The sequence below is a fragment of the Halichoerus grypus genome, chromosome 12 (assembly GCF_964656455.1).
Source record: "Halichoerus grypus chromosome 12, mHalGry1.hap1.1, whole genome shotgun sequence".
NCBI lineage: Eukaryota > Metazoa > Chordata > Mammalia > Carnivora > Phocidae > Halichoerus > Halichoerus grypus.
The window spans coordinates 84931373-84948640 of record NC_135723.1 but is presented as its reverse complement, the minus strand read 5'-3'; the positions used below and the strand labels follow the sequence as shown (position 1 = coordinate 84948640).

General features: G+C 44.7%; 2 protein-coding genes across 6 annotated transcripts in view; one reads left to right on the top strand and one right to left on the bottom strand.

Moving 5' to 3' along the window:
- Positions 1-1905, top strand: part of COPG2 (coat protein complex I subunit gamma 2) — a 118107-nt gene extending 116202 nt beyond the window's left edge. For both annotated transcript variants that reach the window (XM_036078268.2, XM_078059567.1), the window contains exons 22-24: positions 668-806; positions 1057-1155; positions 1623-1905. In XM_036078268.2, the coding sequence (XP_035934161.1) occupies positions 668-806; positions 1057-1155; positions 1623-1753 (369 nt within the window). In that variant the 3' untranslated portion in view covers positions 1754-1905. The remainder of the gene's footprint in view (positions 1-667; positions 807-1056; positions 1156-1622) is intronic.
- Positions 196-15924, bottom strand: MEST (mesoderm specific transcript). Of its 4 annotated transcripts, none has more exons than XM_078059568.1 (13): positions 15662-15924; positions 12231-12323; positions 11964-12118; positions 10018-10097; positions 9551-9628; positions 9304-9440; positions 9069-9127; positions 7918-7958; positions 7314-7384; positions 6961-7062; positions 6332-6408; positions 4333-4396; positions 196-3432 (listed from the first exon to the last, which is right to left on the bottom strand). In XM_078059568.1, exons 1-13 carry the CDS (start codon positions 15685-15687, stop codon positions 3315-3317), a joined length of 1101 nt encoding a protein of 366 aa, XP_077915694.1. In that variant the 5' UTR covers positions 15688-15924; the 3' UTR covers positions 196-3314. The 4 variants fall into 4 exon arrangements, 3 of the variants coding, with proteins under 3 accessions (XP_077915694.1, XP_035934191.1, XP_035934200.1); XR_004912841.2 differs by lacking the exon at positions 196-3432 and adding an exon at positions 5894-6095; XM_036078298.2 differs by lacking the exon at positions 12231-12323.
- Positions 15925-17268: the final 1344 nt, after the last annotated feature.

The window sequence follows — 17268 nt, the reverse complement described above, 5'->3', positions numbered from 1 at the left end:
CGGGCATGAACTTAGGGGCTTTCACTCTTCCCAAACAGATCACAACTGAGGAGGACCTGGACGGATCCCCCTCTGTAAGAGGAGTGTGTCATGCCCAGGAGAATTGGGATTTACCACTTAATGACTGATTAAAACAAAACTCACTTTTTGAGGTCTTTATAATAGGGATAATTAAGAGATCAAACAATTACATGATTTTCATGGAGATCAATGAGTTTTATTTGAAGTATTGGGTTTTTTCTGTTTTTATTTAGCAGCGTTTAGTTTGCTTCTAATGTAGTCACATCATGGACTGAAAAAGCCTTCACAAAATGCAGGGAAAAGTTTAACGAGTATCAGGCTGTGAGTGAATGTGACGTACAAAGGCCCTGACTGGCCTGAACACGAAGGTTAGGTATGGCAGCGTGACTGCTATACCCCAGGGTGATAGGTGTCGATCTGAATACAGCTCTTGCCACATGTCCTGTTTTCTTGCTTTCCTTTGCTAAGGCCTACATCATTAGATTTACCTAGACCACAGAACTTAAACTACTTTGGTGGTAAAGTTTGTCCTAGGCTCCTGCAAAGGACAGAACACCAGATGATAAAACCATTCTAACCGGTCCCTTCTGTCCTTGTGGTGTACTGAAGGACTCGCCTTTACTGACCCCTGCTTGTTACCTACTAGCTGGAAGACCTCGAAGTGACCGTGTCTGACCACATTCAGAAAGTACTGAAGCCTAATTTTGCTGCTGCCTGGGAAGAGGTGGGAGACACCTTTGAGAAAGAGGAGACCTTTGCCCTCAGTTCTACCAAAACTCTCGAAGGTGAGAACAATTTTGCTATCGGTGTATTGCAGGATAAAACCTAATGCGCATATTTATTATTCCAGAGTATCTCTTTTCTTTAAATATCTCATAAACTATTTTGCTGAAAAGGCCAGGATCCTGTCTTCATCATCTAATTGAGTCAACCAGGTTCTAGTCTGGTGGCTTCCCTCCTCAGCACCTGCTGGGACGGAGGCAGACCCCTAGGCTGAGCTTCCCTGATACGGTTGCATCTGTCTTCTCAACACAGAAGCTGTCAACAACATCACCACCTTTCTGGGCATGCAGCCATGTGAGAGGTCGGACAAAGTACCGGAGAACAAGAATTCCCATTCCCTCTATCTGGCAGGTAAGAAACCGCCATCCCATTTCCCCTTTGTTTGGTTGCAAAATAGGAAGGGGTGTGCACAGGCCCTGCTCCTGTCTGTTATCCCGTCATAGGAGTCACAATCTGCAGCCCTGTCAATGTGAATAATTTGTTTTAGCTGTTTAATTATTTGCAGGCTATCCTTAGGCTGTTTTTTGAAGAGGTGAATTCGGCCTAAAACCCTTAAGTCTCTCCCGCAGATACCAATGCCACCTGCCTCTGAGTGCTCCAGATCAGTACTACTGAATACCTTCTATGTGCCTGGTATCACGGCTATACAAAAGATTACTAAAGTTTGTACACAGGATTCAATTCTCACCATAGACACAGATCTCTAGACAAGCTAAACTAAAATAATAGAAAGGAAATGCAGGCAGAGCATGACATATTTCATTATTCAGAGCCTGTTTTGAGTTCTCAATCTAGTTTTCCTTGCTTTTCTCTCTCAGGTGTATACAGAGGCGGCTATGACTTATTGGTGAGGTCCAGGCTGGCCTTAGCAGATGGAGTGACCATGCAGGTGACTGTCAGAAGCCAAGAGGGAACACCTGTAGATGTTATCTTAGCTTCTGTTGGATAAATGTTTACTGGGCAAGATGAAGTCGATGCACACTTCACTGTCAGTGGGCTTTTAGGCTGGTGGCATGAATTTCCCAGAATCATACTTTTAAAGATTAATGTCTTTGGAGAAGCAAATTAAATATTTGGCCCTGAGCCAGCAGATCAAGCAAATATCTGTCCTTGTGCATGTAAATTTTTTTTTTTTTTATTACACTTGGTCAACTTTGGTATGATAGTACAGCTTTGGGTGATCTTGCAAATCAAATACTATCCTCTACCCCAGCTGCTTAACCTCATTATAGTCTTTAATTTAATGTGTGTCTGAAAGCTCCTGACAATGTTGGAAAGCTTTTATCCCAGAGGGGTGGTGGGGGAGGGGAAGCCAGAGTCCACTTTTGTCAAAATTCATTTTTATTAATAGAAAATAAACACTTATTCCAGTTTCAGTTGTTATACTTGAAGTTGCTAATAAAAAAAAAAAATTTAAAATAATCACTTAATCCTCCTGTTTCGACTAAGACAGTGAAGCTGTGGCTTAAAAAAAATTTCAGCACCATTTGCTCATAGGTCTTTCAGAATTTGTTCATAAAGTTTCTGGAACTTTCCTGTCTGTCAAGTACAGGAATTACTGAGCTACAAGAGGATGTCTCTCTGAGACAACCAATGAGAAGTTAAGTTAATCAGTCATCAGAAAAGGAATCTCTGTACACTCGGTCCGGTAACCTGGACTATACAACGATCCCCTCCCCTCCAGCTCAGGAGGGACATGCCTCGAAGCACTGAGGTATGAAGAGTCAGACTGTTACTCGCTGTCAGAGTTAGCTAATAACAGTAAATCTCTGGCACGGATGCTACTGGTCCTTAGTATCCTGTGATTTTTAGGAACTTCTGTAAATAGTCTGAATTTAATTCAATGTATTCAGAAATTAAACCTGTTTAATAAGGTTCACTACTCTGCCAGAGTATCTGCTGGTTTAGTATCCTTAGAAAATACATATAATACATGTAGGTAAATCATAGTCTTAAAGTATACTTAAAATACTGCATTATTCAAACCAAAACCTATTTTAACAAAATGTTTATAATTAAAAGCAGCTCATGAAACGAAATCCCAAGTTATGACAAGGGAGACTCACTCTCACTTGAAGCTGTGTTTTTTAGAGAACTTAAAAACGCATGTGCCCTTAAAGCCACTCAAGGACAGGTCAGGAGACACCCTCTCCTCATTCTTTACTTTAGGACTCCAGTCAAGGATGGGCCAGAAATGAGCATTTCTAGGTATTTCAGAAAAGTCCATAGAAGTGTTAAGACTTTTAAGAAATTCCTAATAGCGCAAAGGCAAGTCCATAAACTTGCTCAGATGTGAGAAGAATGGGAGGTGGACTGTTTGTTAGGGCCATCCTTAACCGGAGCTTCTGCGGGCTTTTTACTATATGCTGATCACCAATGTGCGTCAGGTGGACTTTTGTGAGAGAATAGTGTTTGGTGGCCAGGACCTCTTTTGGGCATTTCTTCCTAAGTGGAATACACAACAGATAAGGGAGTAGGGGAGGTAATACAGGGAAGCTACTCTTTCCAGCTCAGAAGGAGTTGATGAAGCCCATATATGCATTCAAGAAGCCCATGGGATCCTCTAGCTGTGGATAGTGGCTAATGTGGTCATCCAGAATCGACACTGTGGACCGCGGCAGCGTTTTCCTAGTGGAAGAGAACAGCACGTAGGTGAACTTAAGGCTGGAGGGAGGGGACGGATGCAAGCCAGTGGGCAGCCCCGGTTAAGGCTCTTGTGGACATACCACACTGGAAGGAACCAACAAAGAGCTTATTCACCTTCTACTTTGGAATTGTATCTTAGGCAGATAAACTTGCCAATTCCATTTACGACATAAACAGACTAGTTCTTCAATGTTCATAATCCAACAGACAACAACCTGAGCATATAACACTTTACAGCACCTGCCCAAGCAGGATGACTTCCAGCTCCTTAGAGAAGCATGAGGCATCAAACAAGTGGGCCACTCAGCAACTCGCTATCCAAGTAAAGATAACAACAGACCTTCCTTAACCCTGGGAGCGGATGAGGGGAGGGCATTTTGTTTAAAATTAAATGCACACTATTTACTACTGGGTTGTTTCTGCTAGGCCACGTGAAGGTATGGGACAGTCTTATGTGACATAGTCAAGATTTCATATTCCAACACCTTCTGAGTAAGTACCTAGAGAAAATAACCGATGAGAAGGCACTTTCCCACAGTGCACTCGTCTGCTCAGCTGAGGTGGAGGACTTAGCTTTATGATCAGACTAAAGCAAACATTTCTTAAAATAGATGTATTTCACTCCGTGGTTCACATGATAGCTTTTTCTTACCTGTACACCTAGGAATATGTAGTAACCATGACAGTGAAAATAGGCTGTCTAAATCAAGACAACGGATAACTGCATTTTTTCATCTTTACATTTCTGAAAAGAAGATTCCCCAATTCATCCTTTTCTAATATGTTTCCTGGATGAACTGCCAGCGAGGGCAGAGACAGTGGCTATCCTGTTCACCGCTGTCACCATGAGGAACAAAACAAAGGCCCCTGCGGGAGACTCACCTGTACAGGTCCAAAAACTCTGGAGAGGGATTTACGGGATCCAACGGCCCATAGATAAAATGGACTAGGAAAGAGAAGAGGAACGAATTACTAAAGCTCTCACATCTATCCTCCTCCCTCAAAAAAAAAAAGTTTTTTTTCCCAGTCTTATTGAGAAATAATTGCCATATATCACTATATGTAAGTTTAAAACATACAGTATGACGGTTTGGTTTATGTATATTTGAAATGATTACCACACAATAAAAAGAAAAAAAATTCTCCTTGTGATGACAACTCTTAGGATCTACTCTCTCAACAACTTTGTTAGCTGTAGTGGCCATGTTGTACATCACATCCCTAGGACCTGTAAGTGCAGGTCTGTATATTTTGACTACCTTCCTCCAGTTTCCCCTCCCCACACCTCTGGTAACCACAAATCTAATGTCTTTTCCTCTGAGTTTGGTGGGGTTTTTCAGATCCCACACAGAAGTGAGATCATTCAGTATTTTCTTTCTCTCTGACTTATCTCACTTAGTATAACGCCTTGTGGGTCCATCCATATGGTCACCAATGGTAAGACTGCCATTTTATGGCTGAATAATACTCCACTGCAGTGTGTGTGTGTGCATCTCACAGCTGCTTTATCCGTTCATTGATTGATGGCTGTTTCCATGTCTTGGCTGTTGTAAACAATGCTGCTACGAACAAGGGGGTGCAGACATCTTTTCAAATTAGTGTTTTCATTTCCTTTGGATATATTCCCAGAGGTGGAGTCGCTGGGTCATATGGTTGTTCTATTTTTAATTTTTTGAGACTCCTCCATACTATTTTCCACTGTGGCCATACCCATTTACAATCCCACCCCCAGTGCACAAGGGTTCCCTTTCCTCCACATCCACACCAACACTTATCTCTTGTCTTTCTGATGATGGCCATGCTAACATGTGTAAGGTGATATCTCATTGTGGTTTTAATTTGCATTTCCCTAAGGACCAGTGATGTTGAACTCCTTTCATGTACCTAGTTGGCCTTTCCTGTATCTTCTTTGCAGAAATATCTATTCATGTCCTTTGCCCAGTTTTTAACTGGCTTCGTTTTTTTTTGTGGAGTGTATGAATTCTTTATATATTTTGGATATTAACTCCTTATCAGATAGATGGTTTGCAAATATTTTTCCCATGTGTTGATGGTTTCTTTTGCTGTACAGAGCTTTTTCAGTTTGATGTAGTCCCACTGATTTATGCTAGAAAACCTAGCTTCTTTCACTAAGTAGGTTATAAGGAACTTCTGGGAATAAGCCAACAGTCCATTTGGGACAGTCCTCCTGTACAGAGACACTCAGTCCCTCCTCCAGCTCCTCTGTGCCTGAACCAAAAGGACTAAGTCTCGCGCTCCATGTTCTCTTCCTATAAATCCAGGATACTGTCATTACTTAGGTCTCTCTCCAGTTACAACTGACCGCTGACATTTTAAAGCAACCACTAATTTCTGGAGCACTACTATGTATGAGACACTGCACTGATTTTTTTTCTTTTTAAATCTATAAGATTGAAGAGACAAATGAGCAGAAACCACCTACAGCCTCTCGATTAGTCATCTAAACCGCCTTCTGTCCCGGCAACTCAGCATGTAACGTGGCAGCCACACGCCGCACGGCGCAAAAGGCAGCCCCGCTCCTGCTGCTGACAGTGGTACCAGCTGCCCCTGCAGGAGCATCTCGCTGTCTCAGACGCTTCACTCTACAGCGCACGTCACTGCTCTTCCAGATGTGCAGAGCAGGGCTGCCAGATTACATAAAAGATGCCCAGTTAAATTTGAATTTCATATAAGTAATGATTTTTTTAAGTATAAATACGTCAAAATATTGCAAAGCACATACTTATTCTAAAAAAGTATTTGCTATTCATCTGAAATTCAAATTTAGCTGGGTGTCTCGTATTTTTATTTGCTAAATCTGGCAATTATTTGAGACCCATAGTCCCTCAGTCCTATCAAGACATAAGGTAGAAATACTCACTGGGAATAGTTACAGAAGCAAGAGCTCCCACCCAGCGTCTTCTAAACTTCTTCCTCTGGTTGATGTACTGTAAGAGACTATAGGACAGAGAAGTCAGCAAGAGTAGAACAAGAAATCTTTATTGTTACAGGTATGCAAAGGCATCCTAAAACGAAAGCTGCTACATTCTCATTTGGATCAAGTCGTGAGCATTCTTTGTGTAAGACGGAAAGCTCTCCTTCTCAGTCACTGTTGCTACAGAAAAGACATGAAAAAGAAAGACATGTACTAGGCTCCTTTCACAACCATGATTAGACAATTAGAGGCATTTAATATTCACAAAAAGCCCAAAGTAGGATTTGCCAAAGTCAACCGGCCAGTTAGAAACAGAATTAGCATTAGAATTTGCAGCTGTTTATCTAAACTTTGTGTGCCACGTGGCTTATGCTTAAGGCTCACTACTCTCAATTTCTTTCTTCTTAGAAAGAACAGTGCATGACTTCTTGGTTTGCCTCACAGGTCAGAGAGAGAGGGCACAAGCCAGCAAGGAACAAAACAAGCAATCCTCGACCTTTCCCCACTCCACACCCCCCCCCCCCCCCCGCAAAAAAGAGCTGCTCTGGAAACCAAAGCAAAGTGTTATTTCTTACCTGTCGATAACTAAGTTCCCGTCGTTGTTGCGAATCCCTGCCCACATGTCCCACAGCTCACTCTCAGAGGGGCGGGTGTACGGCCCAAAGACTGGGGTAAGACTGAAAGAGCCCGAGAGAGCAGGAAGACACACGTGAGAAGAATCCAGAATGTCAAATATGACTGGAACCTCACAGGTCACGCAAGTCTGACCCTTAACTGATTTATGAATTCCTTCTACTACTTCCCTGGCAGGTGGCCAACATCTTTGTTTTAAAGTATCAAACCCTAGGATTTGGCCCAGAATTTTAATGGCAACTTTTCACTACATTGTTCCCAGGCTATAGTAAATCAATCTTTGACAATGACTTACCCTCGGGAGAATACAAAAAAGTTCATCAATCGAGTGAGGATGGGTGACAACATGCCTCCATCTTTGAGAAGCTGTAGGTAAAGAAGTAAAGATTTTAGAGAAAGAAAACCACTAATCAGGACAAAAGTTTTATATTAGGAACTAAAAAAGGACCTTAGTCAAATGTCCTTCTACCGAAATGTTTATTGGCTTTTCGTTTTTTGTTTTGCCTACCTATTATCTCACGGAAGACAAAACCTATTTGTAATTCCCTTTAAGATTACATTTCTACACTTCACTAAATCCCTAAGCCTTCTAACTGATGTATTCAACTTTAGGATCTGATCTATTCAGCCGTCACACTAATGATCCAAATCTCTAGATAGCTCTATTTCTCCAAATATTTGTTGATCTCTTACTCTCAGAAATGAGGCTCTACCTAGAGGCCGCTTCCATTGCTTTATCAGCATAAGAAGGAAAAAACTAACTTTATAAATGTAAATTCCTGAGGAGAGGATTTTCACGATGGCCCATTATAGCAGGTATGGCCCTTATATAGGTCCTAGCGTTATTTATGTTGGTAGACATCTTAAAAACTAAAGATCTTGTGACTGGAGTAGCCAACCTTTTGGAGAAGGAGAGGACGGTGAGTCTCAGGAAATATACCTATAGGAGAAAAAGAGACTTACGTTAGTCATTTACCAACAACTTTAGGCCAAATAGGTCTATTATCAGAGACGATCGTCCCTATTTACTGTCACCTTTGGGGGCCATCACTGCCAGGAACAGGATTACAAATAAGACTTACTTCTGTCATCTAATTACTTCTCCAAGGAATTCTGTGTTTAACAGGTCAAATTCTATCCCACTGGGATTACTTTCCCCATTGTAAGAGTAGAGAAACAGGGGAAAGATAATGTACATGATCATCCATAATGTTGATGACTAAGCCCTGACTCCCCTTGGCCTTTCTAACCATCCCTCAGAGCACCTAGTATTGTTAACGGTTTGGGCTACAAAAGAAACCACCAGATTTTTTTCAGGGACTGTAGGTCCCTGGACGGAGTGGGGGGTGGGGGGGAACGAGAGTTTTTCCTTTTCCATTTTTCTAAGGGTCAATGGGAGAAAGCCCTGAGCATTGCTGATAAAGGGATAGACTCCTGTCCCAATCTGCCCTTATGGTATTCAGGGGACATGTGGATTATTCACGGATTCACAAGCTGTGCTCCATGGCACACAAAGAAAAAGAAACCCCTCCAAAAGGTCTAATCAGAGGTTCACTAATTTCTACCTGAAACTTGGCACTGCTACCAATTAAGTTTGTGCAACAAACCAGAGGAGTACCCAGTACGTGTGGCTTCATCACAGCTACGTGCATGCCCCAGTGCGGCTGCTGCAGGGTGCAAAACGTCACTTCGCGCCTCACTGCCCAGCACAGTGCTCGCTAGACCTCCCATAAGCCTTGCTATGCGATGCTTTTACAAAGAAGCACTTATTACTACAACACAGCTTTTTATGAACTGTATGTTGATACAATCCGTTTCTTTTATAATCCTATTCATTTTATTTTCCGTATTTAAAAACATTCTTCTGAGAAAGGGTCAATAAATCTCATGAGACCACCAAAGCAGTTCATGGCACAAAAAGGCCAAGGGCCTCTGGTTTAGATGTGTCTGCCTGCAGTCTCGTCAGATCACCACTTAGATGTCGAGGTAGCATCTACCCGTGGCCCTTCGAGGCTGCACTTCCCTTTCCACCCACCACCACGGCAGTTACCTCCGTTTGACAGGCAGAGACTCTTTATGGTAAGCCGACCGGATCGATTCTGCTTGAACCTAGAAACAGGCGAGGGAAACACATCTAACTGAATGGACATACACCAACCCAGCACCTGAAGACAAACTCCCAAGAGGGCAAAGGGCCAGAAGGAACCCAGGAACAATTTACTTTCGCAGCCTCTTCCACCAGTGAGACCCGGGACTAGGACAGAAGCGTCTGTGCCCTCACTGACCTATAGAGCAGCTCCTGAGCAACAATGTCCCCGTAGTCGTGAGACAACAGGTTGAGCCTGCGGTTCTGGAGCCCCAGGTGCCGCAGAAGCGCCTCCACGATGCTGGCCTGCTCAAATATGGAGTAGTGGTGCGGCCTCTAGGGAGAGGAAAGCCCAGCTACACCGGAGGAACTCAGGAGCGCAGATCCGTCTGGCCTCGTCCACCCCCTCCCCCACCCAACACCGGTCCCATCGAGATGCTGCTTACTGGTTTGTCACTGAAGCCAAAGCCCAAGAAATCAAGGGCGATCACTCGGTGAAACCTCAGGGTCAGACCTTCCCAAATCTACAAGAAAGAAAGAGATGATCCGGCTTTTGTGATCCTGCACCTCCTCTCCTCCGACCTACAGCACAGGAATTTCATTCCCATCCTGGCTTAACAAACAGACTTCGATAAAGGGAAAATCTCATGCAACTACCACGGGCCCACAGATGATCCTCTTGGTTTACTCCTAATCTCCACTCAGGGGAAAACTCCAGCATTTTTAACTTGGCAATGATCCTTCCCAGATCACCAGAGTTTTTACTCCCTTACAGTAAATGAGAAACAGTTCTACACTTAATCCTATTTTACTAGGCAATTCAAATACGTAAGAACCTTCCAGTGCTGACAACAAAATCCTTGATTTTGGATTTTTAAAGACAGAGTAGGATCTAGAAATCTGATTTCATTACCTTGTACCAATCATAGCTGGATGTTGGAAAGCCATGTAAAAGCACAACTATCTCAGGACTTCCAACCACACCCACAGAGTCTGGGAAGAAGGAAAGAAATCCGTTAGGCTGACTGCCTATAAAAATAACCTTGGAAATATTAAAATCGAAGTAACCTGGTATAAAGGACAAGAAACCCTGCCTAAATTAATGAAATAAAAATAACAAATTCCTTTTTAAAACGGAAGCTTACTGCTTTAGGTAAAAACAGGCATTTGATTATTTTCTTTTATATATTAAAAACTTGTAAATAGCACACTTTATATGAAAATACTGGAAGGCAGTCTGCTTCATTTCACCTAGATTTTTTTAAAGTATTTCTCCATTTCTTCCTTTATTCTGTATTATCAATATGTAAATTGTTTTTCCACAGTAAAAGTAAACTTGCACAGTTAAAAGTATACAATCACGGGGCGCCTGGGTGGCTCAGTCATTAAGCGTCTGCCTTCAGCTCAGGTCATGATCCCAGGGTCCTGGGATCGAGCCCCGCATCGGGCTCCTTGCTCAGTGGGGAGCCTGCTTCTCCCTCTCCCTCTGCCTGCCGTTCCCCCTACTTGTGCACGCTCTCTGTCAAATAAATAAATAAAATCTTAAAAAAAAAAAAGTATACAATCACAACATAAACACTACAGATTCTTTGTACCTTATCATTAAGGGCCTCACAAACATTTTCTAAAATATAGCAACTCTTCCTCAACCTGATGGACACCTTAGTTTGTTTTGTTTGTCCAGCACTTTTATTTCTCCCCGGGGAGAGCCAATCCAGTGTCAAAAGCATAATGCTCAACCTATTAACAATTCTAACAAGTATAAAGGATTAAGCAGTACTGACATTAACTTTTTTTAATGCAGAAACATCTTTTAAATTAGCCAAACATTTAAACAGTAAAATGCCTTGCTTTTAAAGTATTAGATTAAAAGTGACACATTCATACATCCTGCCAGTGGCATGAGATTTGATAAGGTTTGCAAAAATAATTAGAAGCAATTTAAAAATATACTTATTCTTGAGAACCCATGCAAATAAAATCATTCCACTTACAAGTAGTATAGTTTGAAAATATATGGAAAAAATAAACATATACACGAAGATTTCCCTTCAACATTAACTATTTAAAACATTGAAAAACTAGAAACAACCAAATGACCAATATAAAGAAAAGTATATACTTACTTAGTTTGAATATAGCAAATGAGAGGAGGTCAGGAGCAATAATGAAAAACGGTTTATGACAAACATTTTTCGTTATTGCTCTTGACCCCCGCCCAAAAGATATCTTTTCCAATCTCGTTTCAGTTTCTTTACCTATAAAATGGGGTTAATGGCATCCATCTCCAAGTACTGTTGTAAAGATATTTAATCTTAAAGATAATAACAAAGGTTGAAAACATAATTCAATGACTAGCATATGGTAATTACGATAAGTAGCAGTCATAATAATTATCATTAGCAAATTAATCTATACAAAGGTATAAGGCTTAAATCACATTTAGTTATGCATATAACATAATCTTTACAGAAAACAATAAAATGAAATCAGGGATGGAGGGAAAGAGAACCAGTGGTAGGGCTATCTACTGAACACTAGGGGCGCCCAAAAGAGAAAAGTGGTATCAGTACAAATGAGGCTATGAAGAAAAATTACACTGGAAAGTCAGTTCTACAGAAATCAGAATCTCAATTCCATCGCCCCCACCCCCAACAGTTTTCTTTGAGTTTCCCTGCTATGGAGTTATTGAGGGGAATTAACCCATTCCTTCAAGCACACTACACAGAAAAAGGGATTCCCCCCCCCCGCCCCCGACTGAGGGGCAACAGAAACCAACAACAGACCCAAAATGAGTACCTCAGTGGGACCCACGGAACCTATTATACATGGAGGGTGCTCCAGCAGTCCTCTTCTTACCTTGGTAAAAGATGCGCAGTCCCTTGTAGGTGAAAAATTTGCCTGACGATTTCCATGAGTGAAGAGCAGGAGAAAGCTGGGGAGGGGGGATGTGCAGATAGGCCGCCAGCAGGGGCACAGCCAATAGCCCCACCTGAACCCACCACTCCCTCATCCTGTAAGAAAATCAGAGACCTGGGGTAAGCAGTCAGATGATGCTGTGCATGCTTTTACAAGCCCCAAATTGGTAAGATGGGGTGGGAAATTTCTGTACCATGCAGTGACTACCTTGCCCTCCATATGAACCATGGCAGAAAGTTTACCAAGAAGAATGTAAGCACACCTCTCCCTGCTTTGCAATCGCCATATCTGTTCACCATTCTAATTTTAAGGAAAAAATATATTATTTTAATATGTAATCTTCCCTCTCTCCTTCCCACTTTAATCCCTCGGCAACACCCCCCCCCCCCCCGCCACTGTGCTTTTCCTAAAATCTGAAGAGGTTTTTATGTAAAGTAAAAGGAAGTTAAGTATTGTGCACCTTTTCATTGGCTTTTATCAAAGCTTCCCCAAAGAAAAAAATGATTTCCTTCATATTTATTCTAAAAGCTCTACCACCCACCCACCAGCCCCCACCAGTAAAATGTTAAATATATAGAGAGATACATATATGTAGTTTTTTACTAATGTTTAAAAAAGCATCACATATCCTTAAGCAGAGAGCTGTTTTTGATTTTTTAATATTTATCAACTCTCTGACCCCAGTGAAGCCCCACTTGGTACTACTCCCTGGATCTGTGCTGAGAAACTGCTCCAGGTAAACAGTCTGCGAAAGTAAGAAGCTAGGTGCACTGTGTATTCCACCATAAGCAGCTTTGTCATGACCCAAAGATCTAATCTCTTGAGAGGTCAGGGCAGCAGATTATATTTCTGCTTTTCTTAGACTCTTGAGGTAGCTCCCATTTATTTAATTTCTTAGGATTGCTACCCCCACCCTGCACACCCCTCAAAAAAATGAGGCAGAGCTCATAGGCAACATCTGAAAATTGCTTTTGTCTTTGGAAGGAAAGCACTGGTTTGCACAGCCAACCTTCTCATGCCCAGGACTTCAAAGGTCCAAGTCAGTCTACTCACAAGGAGGAGTGCTAAACAGGAATTAGACACAGTTCCCTCTGTTTCTAGTTTATGACTGCTAATAGTCACCAGGAAAAGAATTATCAGTAGAATGGAAGTTCTCTAAAATAACCAGAATGGAAATACCTTCTAAAATAAAAATAAGAGTTGTCAAAAAAATAGAGCTATAAATTAGGGAAATGAACTGTTAAAGCCCTGGCAGAAAAGGCTCTGTGTGTATACACACCCTTCCACCATCTTGCCTGTAATCTGGCCACAATCCCTATCCATCACAAACTAATCCAGCTCACAAAATACCTTTTTTTTTTTTTTTAAACTCTAAAACAAGTAAGGCTGTGGTCCCACAGGGGCCAAATCACCACGTGCCTTAAAGACTCTGAGCAGCGCCTCTCTTTTTTTTGGCATCACTAGGGCACTTTTTTTTTTTTTCTTCCTCCTTAGTAGCTGTCCAGAAAACAGACCCAATGATTTGGTTGTATCTTTCAATATTATAAATGATTCCCCAAAAATGCCCCCAATCATCATCATATCACCATTTTTACCCCACAATAGCAGCAGGCTACATCCAGTATCTACTTGAAAAATGAGATGACAAAAAGTATCAGGTTTGTGTATCATTAGCTATCATCTGTCCCATACTTCAGCTCCTACATTTGCACGTTCACATTTCATCACTCCTTCCCACCCCACCCCACCCCCCCAGCGCCCGCCCCGCTTCTCATCTCATTCATTCAGGGGTTCCAGCGGACGAATATCTGCAATGACTCAGCAGAGAGCCAGGGAGGGGCTACTAGAGGAACAAGCAGAAGGAGGCTCCCTGCAAGGGGGGTCGGGTGCAGGGGGGTGGGGTAAAGGGGCGTGGGGGGGTGGAGGGGGGTGGGGTAGGGTGAGGTGGAGGGGGGTGGGGTAGGGTGAGATGGGGGGTGGAGGGGGGAGAGGGGGGAGGAGCCTCGGGGGCAACGACTGTGCATTTTCCACTCTTGGACACCCCTACCCTCTATACCTTCCTTCTTTTTTACTCCAAGAAAGAAAAGAGGCAACCTTTCAGGAAGCCTTTTTCTGGTTTAATTACTCGGTAAAAATGCCCTTAACGACATTTTAGGATTTTTAGTAGGGAAGCAATCTGGCAGTCAGTAGCCAAATGGGATTAATCATTTTTTGACCAAAATCTCCATTACTTGATGAGCCACAAGTCAAGAGTATAAATTGAGCAAACCCAGGTAACAAACCTTCTGGAAATTAATCAACCCTTCCGAGCCTTGATTTCTTCGTCTTGTAAAGAGGAAAAAAATACATTTAATACCACCAAACCTGCCACCTTCCAGCATCGCGGTGAAGCTGTGAACTACTTTGTAAACCAATGCAAACAATTCATGTGTAACATTATGACAGTTTGATCACATCATCATTCTCACTTAGCTTCTCATTACAGAAATCTGTAAAATACTTACGCCTCGGTGATACGGTACTGCAAGTTCTAGTCATACCTATGCAGTTAACTCACGCCACAGCAATACCACGGTCTTCAAATCCTAAATCGCGCCACAGTGATACCGGAGTCTAGAAATCCTAAATCGCACCACAGCAATACCACGGCCTCGAAATTCTAAATCATGCCAAGATGATGCGGGGGTCTAAAAATTCAAAATCACGCCAGGACAATGCCGGGGTCTAAAAATCCTAAATCACGCCAAGGTGTCACTGGGGTCTAGAAATTCTAAATCGTGCCTGAGCAATGCCGGGTCTAAAAATCCTAAATTGCATCTGAGCAGTATCAAGGTCTAGAAATCCTAAATCACGCCAGGGCGATGCCGGGGTCTAAAAATCCCAAATCGCGCCAGGGCGATGCCGGGGTCTAAAAATCCCAAATCGCGCCAGGGCGATGCCGGGGTCTAAAAATCCCAAATCACGCCAGGGCGATGCCGGATGTCTAAAAATCCCAAATTGTGCCAGGGCGAAGAAGGAGTCTAAAAATCCTAAATTGTACCAGGGCAATGCCGCAGTCTAGAAATCCTAAATCGCGCCAGGGTGAAGCCGCGGTCTAGAAATCCTAAATCGCGCCAGGGCGAAGCCGCAGTCTAGAAATCCTAAATCGCGCCTGGGCGAAGCCGCGGTCTAGAAATCCTAAGTCTCACTAGGGCGAAACCGAGATCTAGAAATCTTAAATCGCGCTAGGGTGACGCCAGGGTCTAGAAATCCTAAGTCGCGCCAGGGTGACGCCAAGGTCTAAAAATCCTAAATTGCGCCACGGCGACGCTGGGGTCTAAAAATCCTAAATCGCATCAGAGCAATACCAGGGTACAGAAATACCAAATCTGGGAGATCTCCAGCTCAATATCCTACTGCGTGCAGGAGTGACATCCCCTCCCAAGTAGGCAGACAGGGCTCAGAGGGCAGGCAGGTGCGTCTCCCCCCAACACAAACCCCGGGTGGGGGTTTTCCCTCCACTGCGGGAGTCGCGGTCTGGCAGTTCTAGTCACACCTATGGCACGGACACACAGAGTCCCCACCAGCTAGCCTGCACCCTCTCCGGGACGGCGGCTTGGAGCCAGCCACACCCCCTCGCGCCTGCCGCGTGCACCCACCTGCGGAGGCGATCTCGGCGTACCATGGCCGCGTCTTATCCCATGCCGCCCGGCACACGGGTCCGGGGCACCGCGCGCCGCAGCGCCCGCAGCAGGGCAGGCCGGCCGGCAGCCGGGCACAGCCTACAGCCTGCGAGGGCGGCGCCGGCCGCGGCAAGCAGCGAGCAGCCACCCGGGCGTGCGCTGCGGCACTGCGCGAGGTGCGGCTGCCGCAGAGGAAGCACCGAGATGTGCTGGTTGCCGCGGCAGTGTCGAGCGAGTGGGCACCGACTTTTAGAGCCCACCCGCGCCCCGCCCCTGGCCCGCCCACCGCGCCGCAGTGCCCCTCCCGCCACGGCCACCGCCCCTCCCCACGGCCCCTCCCCGCAGCCCTGCCGCCGCAGCAGGGATGGAGCATCCTTCTCACAGCAGCTCCTCTAGGGGGCACCTTTAGGGTTGTCGACCCCTGCCAGCACCCCGCTGCTCCCTCACAGGCCCCCCAACCCTGAGCTCCCGGTTCCGCAGCAGAAATCCTCCTCTGCTGAGTTTACGCCGCTGGAAAAGACCACAGATCCCGAAATCCCAGCACACACCCCCAACCACAGACCACCACCCACAATGCCCCCAACCCCGAGGTGGCCACTCGACCTCAGGTGCAGTGGGGCTCGGGGCGGCCAACTGTGGTACCTGCTCTCAGTCTGCACCACACCGAGGCATAGGTTCTGAACTACGTGAGTACCCAGACCAAAGCAGCGGTCCTTGAGTACCCAACCCCTCCTAGGTCCCTAACTATGGGTAAGCAGAAAGGACACAACCAAATGGCTAGGGAACGATAAGTTCTGCTGGGCCTACTACCAATCTCATCGGTTGATTCGGGGGACAGTGGTTAGGAAGCCAGAAGGGCAAAACTTGGGGAAAAGTCTGGGTTCTCTCTCTCAACCATGGCCATGGCCACGGCGCCAGGCACGTTTCCTTTGCAGCAGCACTACGTGGCCCGCATGCCAGAACCCCACCGCAGCCCTCTCGCAGCACCCGCTCCCAGCAGAAGGCCCGTACCACGCCAGAAATAATGATCTTCACAATTATGAGACTAAAACTCCCCTTTTTTTAGATGTACGATTGAATCACAATGCAAGGGCCCCAGCGGTACAGGAAAGAGGGAAGGAATTTTCTTCTTCACCTATAATCCTTTGAAAGGCATATATTATGCCTCTGAAAAGAAAAGTGTAGAGAATCACAGTGTTTATGTTCATATTCTGACTATAAACTTAAAACTCTGACGAAGGCGCGCGCGGGATGCGAGCGATGCGAGCGAGCCAGGCAGCCCAAGCAGTGCCGGCTCCCTCCAGCGGGGGCGCTGCAAGCCTCTCCTTCCACTAACGCCCGCCAGCCCGGGCCATTCCGTAGCCCAGAGCGCAGCCAAGCACAAATCGCAAAAGGCCAGTCCATCCGAGCCGACCCAAGGCCACCCAGCACCTAACATTGCACTGGGAGGTAAGGGCCACCAACCAGGCACAGGAGAAACCACCACTTATGAGCTGTCATCAAAACGTGTGGCGCAATCCAGGGTACACTTCTGGTGTCCGATGAAACGAACGCTTTTTTTAAGCACCTACAATGAGCTAAAA